Source organism: Xenopus laevis, chromosome 3L (assembly GCF_017654675.1).
Source record: "Xenopus laevis strain J_2021 chromosome 3L, Xenopus_laevis_v10.1, whole genome shotgun sequence".
NCBI classification, from domain to species: Eukaryota; Metazoa; Chordata; class Amphibia; order Anura; family Pipidae; genus Xenopus; species Xenopus laevis.
Window position 1 is genome coordinate 85,410,727 of NC_054375.1, and position 12,609 is coordinate 85,423,335.

At 34.8% G+C, this 12,609-nt stretch overlaps 1 protein-coding gene across 7 annotated transcripts in view; it reads right to left on the minus strand.

Moving 5' to 3' along the window:
- The window catches only part of cacna2d1.L (calcium channel, voltage-dependent, alpha 2/delta subunit 1 L homeolog), a 303,885-nt gene that overhangs the window by 65,171 nt on the left and 226,105 nt on the right, over nucleotides 1-12,609 (minus strand). For all 7 annotated transcript variants that reach the window (XM_041586546.1, XM_041586550.1, XM_041586549.1 and 4 more), the window contains exons 13-15: nucleotides 5,073-5,151; nucleotides 1,746-1,795; nucleotides 651-740 (exon numbers count right to left, since the gene is read on the minus strand). In XM_041586546.1, the coding sequence (XP_041442480.1) occupies nucleotides 651-740; nucleotides 1,746-1,795; nucleotides 5,073-5,151 (219 nt within the window). The remainder of the gene's footprint in view (nucleotides 1-650; nucleotides 741-1,745; nucleotides 1,796-5,072; nucleotides 5,152-12,609) is intronic.

Here is a 12,609-nt window from a genome sequence, read left to right on the forward strand (position 1 = left end):
CAAGGCAAATTCATAATTCCTTTGACTTGTGACATGTGCCCATCAGTAAACTGGCAGATTCCTGATGCACCCTATAATTATAATACTATAATTATATAATTGTACTTTATTAGGTATAATTTATGCAGGAGACAGCAGGATTCTGTGACATGAAATTCTGTATATGGAAACTATGGGCTAAGTCAGCTTTACACCATGTGCAACTGTATTAGAAAGATCAAGGGTTAAGATAATGTCTTAGATTTGCTGGGTGAAATGTCCAGGGGTGTTTGGGAGGCAGAGAGGTCCAAACCATCTCCCAGAAAAGAATAAACCAGCAGATCAGTAAGATCCTACTTTTATTATAGTCAAGCATGTACAGTAAGTAACTTGTGTCCTCAAAACATCGTCACCCAAAATAGGTCCCAAGCATTCAGGATAATAGAATGAAACTATGTATAAAGCACTGACCAGTCAGACATGTTGCATTAATATAAGAATTAAAGATGAGAAAAAAATTGCTACCTCTAAGTTCAAATGCTAAGCGTTATAGAGAAAGGAGATCTCTGTCCACCAACAAGTTTCATGCTCAGTTTTATACATCTACAGTTCTACTGCAATCATTTTAAAATATATTTCCCACATTTTATACAACTGTATATTGCTCTTACCAATGCATCCAAATAAACATTTGTCCACTGAACTTGTTTAGCTCTATCTCCAGCCAGAACCATTGGTCTTCCAAGAACATCTAAATACTCCTGTACAATTAATTAAACAAACAAATCAGTCTCACTGTATTTCAAATAAAATTTATAAAGAAATTAAACCGCTGCATTTTTAAGTATTGCAACTATATCACTGCTTTATAATATATATACACACACAATTGGTTGGAGATGCTGAAAAGTAAATAAAGTATTATAAATAATGCAATTTCATATGGCATTCTGTCAGTGTAATAGAACCAGAAAGAATAGTTGAAATTTATTAATTACAATCGTATTAAAGTGAAACGTTTTACATAAACGTTTTCTGAAAGTCAGTTTAAGAAGAATGGCTTGAGGATCCTCAAAACAACATTACCAGATAACGTTTGTGATTTGTGTGCATTTGTTTGGTAATTGCTGTAATTAACTGCATTGCGAAAAATTTTGCAGCAACCTGCAGTTTAAACAGCCACTGTGCCGTTCATAATTATCTATGTCAAGTGCCCCACCAAAGAGTAATGAAACGTAGGTATTGCTGCTTAAAGTAATGGCTAAAATGTACTGACCAAGTCAAATGTCTAAATGAGAGCATGTTTTGTTTTATCCATATTGTGTATCATGCTCAGCTGCTTTAAAAATATAAATAATGAATAGGATTTCTGTTTAAAAATCACTTAAGTCTTTAAAGATCTTGATGTCTTATTAGTGTCAAAGTGTTTATGTTATTGCAGCTGTTTGTAATTAATACAAGTAGAAGTTTAGGCCAAAATGGGCAGCTGTGTTTAAAGCTATCCCATACTTTATTTACACTTTAATAGCCTACTATATTAACCACACATGTGCGCCTATCATTGCTTGTTCCAGACTCCCTGCCCCTCTAGTTATAATGAAAAAGTAATAAAAATAAAATAAAAATATATATATATGCACACATATTTATAGGTCAAGGGACTTCACAATGTATAGGAAGCAAATGTGATCAAATGCATTTAAAGAGCAAAACTTATTAAGTACAAATGATTTTTATTAAGTGTAGCAAGAATAAATAATACTAACTTGTGTGTTGATTCTTATTGCTCCAATAGATGGGATCTCATAGTAGAATCCTAGAGCAAAAACCGTTTTAAGAGAAACATGTGTTATATTTTGTTCATTGCAACCAATTGGTATGCTACTGAATTTTCCTCTATTGCATTATTGACAGGTGAGAGGTCTCAACACTTCCAGCAATTTGTTATATCCAGAGGGTTCAGCTATCCATTATTGTGCATCTTTAATGCTGTAAGGCAGTGCTGTCCAACTGGTGGTCTGCAGGCTGCATCAGGGCTGCGACCCCCACTTGTGTGGCCCTTCACAAGTCTGCCTGCTGAGACTTACTCCTTGTTTAAGCTTTAAAATGTATCAGTAATGAGATTAACTGGTCCCTGCATTGTATACTGCTAAAAATTCAGACAGTAGCTCCTGCATTGTTCACACCTCATGCATGGGGGGGGTGTGCTGTGTTATCCACACGGGAGGGGGCATATGCATTTAAGGGTATGTTTTAATATGATTTAAATTCTTCACATATCAGTGATAAGTGATATCCCTGCAGTGAGCACCAACCAATTGGTTTTTTTGTGTGCTACCACCATTAATGTGGACATATTCTTGAAATTTTGTGTGGTAACATGGGCATGGTTTAAAGTAGGCGTGGTTTAAAACAGTGTTCAACACTGACTTCCATTATCAGCCCTCCACCCCCTTGGCCAGAAAAATTCCAGCCCTCGGTACCACATAAGTTAGACAGCACTGCTGTACGGCATATCCATTGATATGCAGATTTTAAAGCATCCCTTAGTTTTGTAATATAAATAAAGCAGTAAGGAATTAAATGTCAATTATTCAGTCATTGAGTCAGATACTGTATTTTTAGAAAGAGCCAGCACTTCACAATGAAACTGCTTTCAGAGAAGCTATTGTTTCTCCTACTCAATGTAACTGAAAGACTCACGGGGGGACTTAGCTTTTCACTATTCAGTGCTACCCTCATATGTACCAGGAAGCTGTTATTTTGTATCATGTTATTTGTTTACATTCCCATTGTTCTGCTTATGGACTGCTGGGGAAAAAGGGAGGGGTGATAACACTCCAATTTGAAGTGCAGCACTCCTAAAGGAGAAACCTAATATATAAAAATCTCCCATATTTTTTAAATAAGGGCTCATTAGCGTGGAGCTAACAAACACATTGGTACCAATTTTTTAATTAAAATTCATTCATGTGTATAAATGTAATCTGTTTTATTATATTTAGTGCATAGCTGGCAAATTTCTGCATTTTACAAATTAGAACTCTTTATGTACTGAAGTAGAGAGTCGATAAAAATAAGCTGCAGAAAATGGAACAAACTGACTTTTGGCCGGACATAAAAACTTTGATTAAAAACATGAACTCTTATAGACAGCCTGATATTATTATCTTTAAACATTTACAACAATTCATCATAGCGCAATGCACTGAAAGAAACTTCCACGTGCAAAGCAAGTACTGGGAAAGTTATAGAAGGAACATTGTGCTGATAGTATCACTGGCATTAAACTCATAATTTAAAAAATCTTTTTTACAATAACATTGCTCTTATTCTTCTTTTGCTGAAAACAACTTCATTAGGGTATCTATCAAAAACATACTACACAGGTAATGCAACAAAGCAATATTTTTGGTGCTTTTCAGTAATGGACAGGATAGGTGTGAATTACTGTCTTAGAATGTTATTCATGTACAAAATTTCAGCATCATTGTATAGTGGTTATAATCATATTTTTTTATTTTACTATCCTGTATTAATTTCAAAATTTTCTTTTCTTGATTTATGGATAATATGATTTACCAACATGGCTAGTAAAGAAGGAATGAAGTGCAGGAATTTTATCGGCAAGCAGATAAAAGAAGTGCCTGAATTGTAGGAATTGCATAGGCAAGCAGATAAAAGGACTTAAAAGGATTACTGACTGAATTAAAAAATGAATAGACGTCGTAGCCTCTGAACTTTTGTACCAGTTTTTGAATATGTGCAAACTGTGTGAAAAACATTCATCCCTTCATGAAAACTGTAGATATATTATTATTGCCCATTTGCACTGAAAGGGTCAGCACTAAAGTAAAACCATGGTAGTCTTCGGCTTTATTGTCTTTACCTGAAGAATGTAAACTAAACCCTGTTAAGCTTAAAGTAAGATACATGGACAGTGTGCACTGGAGTCAAGCTGGTAATAGTATTTTTCAGAAAAGACAGTAGAAGGTCAAAAAGACTACAGTCTGTCTTCTTCTGAGTGCACAAAGTAGCTAATAGACAAGAATAATGGTCTGTTGCACTGTACTAACTCCTCTACACACCAAGAAAGCTGTCCCTTTACCATCCTTTTATAAATGAGAAAAAACAGACTTGCAGGAGCAGGGCTTGACCTTAGTATTATAGGAAAGCAAAATGATTGCTTTGTAAATTCGGTGGTGAGGAATAACTAAATGTTGACTTACTTAGCTAAACTAAAAGCTTGGCATTTCTTTTAAGGTCTTTTTTTTTTTTTTTACAAATTTTTGCAAGGTAAATATTTTTTATATCATTTTGCACCTATCATTTTACAATGATAGGTAAGGGAAAAAAACTTGCATTTTTGCACTCGGGTAAAAAAAGACAAAATAAGAGTAGAAGAAATATGATTTTACTATGCTTTGTATTATTTCTGTTTATGGAGATTTTAAGGGGATTATGTATCAAAGGTCGAGTTTTAGACGTTTGTGAGGTTTTTTTTTATACCTCAAATGAACTCACACCAAGAATGTTTTCTGATTTATGAAAATACTCAAATCAGGCCAAGAAACCCGAATACTCGAACTTAAGTTTTCGCTGAAAAAAAACCCCTCAAATTGCTCGATTAAATCAAGTTTTTGAGCGAAACCCACTAAACTAATACCAAAACATCATGATGCTATAAACATCTTTAAATGATTCAGCAGACCTCTGCCATTGACTTCTTTATAACTTCAACAGGCTTTAGCTGGAGTATTTTTGATCAAAATATTTCCAGCATCGGGGTATAATAAATCTCAAAAGTGTTTTTTTTTTATAAAATTTTTTAGTTTTTTAACCCAAAAATTTGAGTTTTGACTAAAAAATTACCTCGAAAGCGCAATTTTTTCTAGTAAAAATCAACTCAACCTTTGATAAATAACCCCCTAAATATATTACTTACAGTATATGCCGCTCTAGGTTTGTAGAATTTTATTTCTATATACCACTTCGCAAATGCAAAGTTAAAACAATTATGTGTGCCATGTAATCATCATGTAATTATCATTTACAGGTTTAAAGCTTTCTCTGGTGTCAATGTGGTACTTTACCTTTATTTTGACAGGCCATCCACTGAATAGGTCCCTTGTCATAATTATGTTGCCCAACAGAAAAGGTGAAAACACGAACCTATGGGGGAAAATGTCATATTGTAAATAATAAAGGAACAATTTTTTTTCTCACATGGAAGATTTAAAGTACATTCAAGTTTTAAACGTACCTTTACATTATTCAAACCTCTGGCTAGTATAAAAAAGTTTACTGTACTGTAACCAAAACAACAAAGACAGTGATGACGCAAAAGTACCAGGGTATTATTTAACCCTAGATTCTTTTTGATCTAGTTCCATTTTGTCATTTATTAGCCCTTTCATGTTGGCTGGCTCTGTGTCTAACACATACAGTAGGCCTACATACACTAGAATATCCAGATGTATGTTTAACATCTGATTTCAAAACCAAGTATTTTAATATTAAGCTGGTCCTCTCTTTTCTGCTAACTCAGCCTGATGATTTATTTTAAATATAGTATATATTGGCTGACCAGTCACAAAATATATTATGGATTTATCCAATAATAATGAAATCTCAGTACACACTTGGGGGCATACTGTATATATTAGAAGGTGAAATGGGGGCATATATATCAGAAGGTGAAGTACAGGCTTACTCTCACTTTCATCTTCTGATAAATGCCCATGACCCAGGCATCACCCAACACACTTACAATGCTATAAATGCATGCATGTCATTTTTGGAATGTAAAAAATTAAAAAAAAAAAAAAACTACATATGTATACAAAAATATCCTGTAACACAATTTAAATAACCTGTGGAAGGGCAGAAACCTGTTTTCTGCCCTTCCAAGTTGAAAAAATATCCACTAGCCATGACTCCCCCAGCTCAGAGGATACAACCTGCTATTGATAAGCAATTTCTTGTCCCACCATTGTTTTGAGAAATCTTATGTCATCAAATTTTCCATCAATGTTTACCCACTAATTCTTTCCCATATCAGAATATCTCCACCTGGCAGACTGACAAAGGCCCACCAGCTGTGACAACTACCTGTCTTAAACGTAACCCTTCCCCCATATATCCCATGTAACTAATAACTGGTGTACCCCTGCTCTTGAGTGCCATAACTATGACAGCAAACAAATCAATACAGTAAACCCACCCCAATGCTAGGCTGGATGGGGACCTTGTCGTCTGCTAACCTACCTAAAATGGTGAGTAAGTTAAACCTAAGCCAAGTCACTGGCCCTCTCCTCCCTTATCTAACCCTGCCCCAAAATCAAACTAGCCAATGGCCGCAATGTGAGTCATGCTGCCCCCTCCAAGCCCTGGGTTCATCTCGGTTATTAGCTGGGACTTGTCAAGTTCTATATTTTTTGGATGAAGGTGATCTTAATTGCAATTTTTGATAAATATGCCTCTTAGTCCTATTTTAAACCATGGATTTGTGTTCTTATTAACTTACAAAAAAAACCTGCATTTTTTGCAGTCTGGTAAAAGACAAAATGAGAGACCTATTTTAAACCATGGATTTGTGTTCTTCTCATTAACTTATACATTTGTTACTAAATTAAGTATATTGCTCACCAGACTAAATACTGGATTCTTTTTGCAACATAAAGTGAGCAACAGACTCTACTGTGCAGAGTGGCCTACTAGGGAGCAGTCACAATCCATTTACATTAAGGGACCGATTCACTAACTTCGAGTGAAGGATTTGAAGTAAAAAATCTTCGAATTTCGAAGTTTTTTTTTGGGCTACTTCGACCATCAAATGGGCTACTTCGACCTTCGACTACGACTTCGAATCGAAGGATTCGAAGTAAAAATCGTTCGACTATTCGACCATTCGATAGTCGAAGTACTGTCTCTTTAAAAAGAACTTCGACCCCCTAGTTCGCCATCTAAAAGCTACCGAAGTCAATGTTAGCCTATGGGGAAGGTCCCCATAGGCTTGCCTAACTTTTTTTGATCGAAGGATATTCCTTTGATCGTTCGATCGTACTATCTGCGCTAAATCCTTCGAGTTCGATATTCGAAGTCGAAGGATTTCAATTCCCAGTCGAATATCGAGGGTTAATTAACCCTCGATATTCGACCCTTAGTGAATCAGCCCCTTAATCTATCGAGTGACAAATCATATTTTGAATACTAACTGAATTTAGGCTGTCAGCCTTGGTGAAAATGAATTACCTTTTTTTAAACTTTAGTTTTAGTACTGTGCTATTTAAAGGCTTACCATAAAACAGATCTTAACTTCTGCTGCTTTACTGGCCTCTGAAACAGTCACATGCTTGAGTGAGAACACAATTCTTTTCTGCTGTTGGATTCTGGCACAAATAGGATGTATGTTATATTACAGGAAATATTAATCTTTAGATTACAGGGCCATGAGAAAAGCAATGTCATGAAATTCCTGGTCACTGATTTAAAATGGCTCAAAAAAAGTTTATATTTAAAATGTGTTTATTCATTGTATTACTAGAATTATTTGAATAATAATTATAGTAATGAATTATGTCATTTAAATGTACAATATGGTGGATGAATTATACATTCAAAACCAGTGCAGACTAGGACAAGAGGTGAAAAAGATCTTCTTCTCTAGAAAAATAACAAACAAGAAAAACTAAGGGGCCTATTTATGAACATTGGAATTTCCTTTTTTTTTTAAAGAATCAACTTTTTTTTTTTAAACTGTAAAAATTTGAGTTTCGTAAAGTGTAGAAACGACAAATAATGAATTCAAAATGTTAGAAAGTTAAAGCAGTCTAGCAAGGTCCTAGAGAAGCCAATTGGAGCTGTGCTGATCCTATTGTTTTTTTTTTTTAATTGTTTTTTTTAGCCATTCTGACTTTTAGAGGCTTTCTGATTTGCATGATACTGTGAGCCTAAGGCAGACTGGTAAATGGTTTATACAAATCAGGGATAGACTATCATGGTACTGTATGTTGGTGTAAAAAAACTACATTTAGGGGCAGATTTACTAAGGGTCGAAGTGAATTCGAAGTGAATTGAAAAACATCGAATTTCGAAGTATTTTTTGGGTACTTCGACCATCAAATAGGCCAAATTCGACTTCAACTTCGATTCGAAGTGAAAATGCTTCGACTATTCAACCATTCTAAATCGAAGTACTGTCTCTTTAAAAAAAACTTTGACACTTCACCACCTTAAACCTGCCAACATTTGGCTAAGTTTTTAGAAGTCGAAATGAAATCGTTTGAATCGTTCAATTCGAAGTACGATCGTAATACATATGCCTGAACTGAATGAATTCACAAAGAGGTGTATCTGTAAGACTTAAACATTATTTTGCAGATTCCCCCCCCCCAAATAAAACAGTAAGCAGTCTATGATACATAATTCATTATCTACAGATTTTATGTTTTTATTAATTGCATGCAACAGATGGATCCCTAGAGGGATGACCCTTATTCTAAATAAACATAAGGAAACACACAAGCTCTGATACCTATACAGAAGTAACATTTACTGTTCTTCCTCAAGAGACTTTCTAAAGTTTGTGTATGATGGATAGCCCAACTGTTCTATATCCGCTTGCCTGCATGATATTTTCCTGTATAATTTCCTGTCTATTCCAAACTTTGCACCAGCAGGTGTTTGAAGGCTCAATTTAATAGATTTGGGCTTAGAAGAACTCTTCTACATCTGGTTGCTTTTCATATCTTTTCATTTTGTTAATACTGATTAATGTGATAGTTTTACACAACATATAAGTAATGTAATGTTAGGTAAGATCCAGTTTGATCTCAAACGTATAATTTATCTTAAAGGAATTAATTATAATGAAAGAAGGTTATGCAAGTTCACCATGATTTTTGTCTCGGTGGACAAAAACAATGAAATAGAGAAGACAGCAATATATTTATTGGGGGAAAAGTAATGTAATACTTCAATGAGTTATCTGTGGCTACTTCATGTTGTGAAAAATATGTTCATATTATATAAGTGAAGGAAAATAAACATGAAGAACATATTAAAGGAACGTTCAAGTAATATTAACCCTCGGTATCTAAAAAACTGTGCAATCAAAGCAATTCCTCCATTGATATTCCTTTATTTAATTATTTCACTTAGAATAGATGCCTTTTCTAAAAATACTGGTTGCTAGTGTCACAGGCAAAATAAATCCCATTATCATACCCAGAGGAAATCTATGCTGTAAATATACATGATGTTATTTTAACAGATCATCATAGTAAGATTACACATCATCATTTAAATTGGTTTAGAGGTATAAATCAATTCCCTTAAATACCATACTCTGTGGTATATTATATATTTTGATATTTTTTACCTAGAAAACCTAATGTAGTATGAGGAATATCAATTGTGTGTTTAAAGAAACAAAATGTAGAGTCTTCAGAATTTTTCAAGAATGGCTAAAACTGAGATCAAATCACTAAGGAGAATAAATGTTCAAGTGCTGTGTTTGTGTGTGTAGTTCTTACTTTGTTTGTTATATAACTACAGGTATGGGACCTGTTATCCAGAATGCTTCGGACCTGGGGTTTTCTGGATAATGGATCTTTCTCTAATTTTGGAATTTCATACCTTAAGTCTACTAGAAAATCATTTCAACATTAAATAAACCCAATAGGCTGGTTTTGCTTCCAATAAGGATCAATTATATCCTAGTTTGGATCAAGTACAAGCTACTGTTTTATTTTTACAGAGAAAAAGGAAATCACTTTTAAAAATGTGGATTATTTGGATAAAATGGAGTTTATGTGAGACAGCCTTTCCGTAATTCAGAGCTTTCTGGAAAACGGGTTTCTGGATAATGTATCCCATACCTGTACTAAAGATATCTATAAATAGGAAGTTAGATTATGGAGACATTACAGGCAAATACTAATTGAAGAACAAAAGAACATTAATCAAACAAAAAATTATCAACATACTATGTATATATATATATATATATATATATATATACATATACATATACATATACATATACATATACATATATATATATATATATATATATATATATATATATATATATACACATTCTTGTGTTTTTTTAATAAAACAGACAATTTTTTAAATGCATTATATTTTAAAGGTTTCACTTTATCAAAACTAAGTTGCTTTAACATAGTATAAAAGAATAAACAGTGTATTTCCCTGCATTTGAAGAGAGAGTACACTATTTCATTTTGTGTCTCACTGCCACCTTGTGGCATTGAACATGAGCTACTGTACAATTGTTTCAGTAAACTGAGATTTTTTTGTTGCTGTGTAAGGAAATAATATGAACAGGGACTGTTTAAAAAAAAAACTTTAGCTGCTTTAGACTTTTAAATGTTTTCCTTTTTATGTGCCTGCAATGGGAAAAAAGTTTTAAGCACCATCGACCCTTAATATTTTCCCAAATAATTATTATGAACAATGGCAGAGTTCTCTCTCTCTCTCTCTGTATATGCTATTAGAGGACTGGTAAGAGTTTACTTTGCTATGAAAATAACAAATAGTATTGCCACTACAGTAAGCAGTATAATACAATTCATATATAAAATTATATCTACAATAGCACATAATGAAACATACATATAAAAGTATTTGTTAATGACAGTTATGAATAAAAGTGGAGAATCTGATAATAAATATGATTTAAATACTGTACACTGAGTTTGCAAATTGATGATAAATAAAGTTGTTCAAAACAGTAAGGCTCATTACTACCATGTAAATCTTTCTTTTAAGAATTAACCCCTTGTCTTTAATAGGCAGAGTCATCCAGCGCCGGATTTCAATAAGGGGCGCCCCTAGGCCGCGCGGTCCGACCAGGCGGCTGCGCGGTCCTAGCGCCCACCTCACCTCCCTTCCCAGCGCGCCGGCGAAAAAACGCTGGCGCAGCTGCTGTATTTGAATGGGGGCACACGCGTCCCCATAATGCGGCTGGGCGGCATGCCGCCCCTATTTTTTTGCCGCCCTAGGCCCAGGCCTATGCGGCCTTGCCGTAAATTCGGGCCTGGAGTCATCAGCAAAAGAAGAAGGAATATTTTGAAAAACAGATTGCTTTCTTAAAATTTACTTAAGGTGGATGAAATACTGCACATAGCAAATATTTTTTTTATCTGCTCCCCAAAAAATTTCAGTAGGAAATAGGCTTCATTTGCGAATGTACTGCGGCTTATACTTTGAGGTGAAATTTACACCATCTTGGAATGCATGACCATTTTAAACAAGAAAATGCAGGTAGAAACTGAGCCGTTAAAACTTTTAAGAAGCAGGTGGTAAAGTCAGAGCTTGAGGGAGAAAAATACCAAGGTGCTCTGAACACCTCTCTCTATCCAGAGTGTGGCACATGAGTATCTGTGGTTTAGGGGCAGACTCCCTCAATACCTGTATTGCAGCATAATAAGAGCTGCTGTGTGCAGACTTTATTATAATATACCGCAATGTACACTTTATTGTGCTCTATTTGTTTCCACAAACTGGAACAGCTGAAAAACAAAAGCAATTGGCTGCGGAAAGTGTTTTCTCGTATCAATTTAGCAAAAGACTCAAAGGTTCATAAATTAGGCCCCCCCCAATGTACTTAGCTCCACATAGTAATAAAATGGGATGTGTATATGAGGCCGAATATGGACTTTGAATGTTCACAGAATCCTAGCTCCCAAGTGTGACAATCTGAATGACAAGGCTTGTATAAGCTGCCTTTACACTACTAAAAGCTCAAAGTGACAATTTTGCATAAGGCTGTATTTTACACAAAAATGTGTTGGGAAACAGATCTGCTGGTAAGCATGGTATAATTTCAATATTTGCTTGCTTTTCTTCTTGGAATCCTAACATTTATATTTTCCTCTGTACAGGGTCAGATTTGTGTTAAGCTTCCACAGACAATTGAGTTTATTAATAATTTAGTTATGAGAATTCATTTCTATATGAATTCATTCACCTAGGCTTATTAGGCATGAGTGATAACCGAATGATATTCATAGAACAATTTTGACATCATCACCTTGTCATTGAGTATGTCAGCCCCCTATTCATTCTAGAGTTGGCATATGTAAAAATAGAATGGACCTTTCCTCTTGTGTTAATCCTTTATGATCAAATAATAGAAATGCCTCATCAGCATTTTAATAGTTTTTAGGCATTGCACTTTGGCCATTCAATTAATCTTCTCACTATTGGTAGTGAACCTTTAATGAAAAAGGGAGCTCTCTTGTTTTCTTTTCAAACAGATTATCATGCTTATAATTATGATAATTAGGGAGTGAAGGCCCACCCCTGATTTCTCCCAACACTCAGGGGTGTTTTCCCATGAAAAACTTCCATGAGAACTTTACATATAACTACACTTGGGGGCAGGCCCAGACTGGCAATCTGTGGGTTCTGGCAAATGCCAGAGGGGCTGCTGTAAGGTGCCATAGACAGTCACTATTTATTGGGCTGGTGGGGGGCTGCTTGGGCCTCTGTGTACTTGGAAATCCAGGGCCTATTTTGATTCCCAGTCCGGCCGTGCTTGGGGGAAGCAAAAGGCCACTTACTTTGAAAGATTCCTGTTTAGGTAACATTAACAGAAGC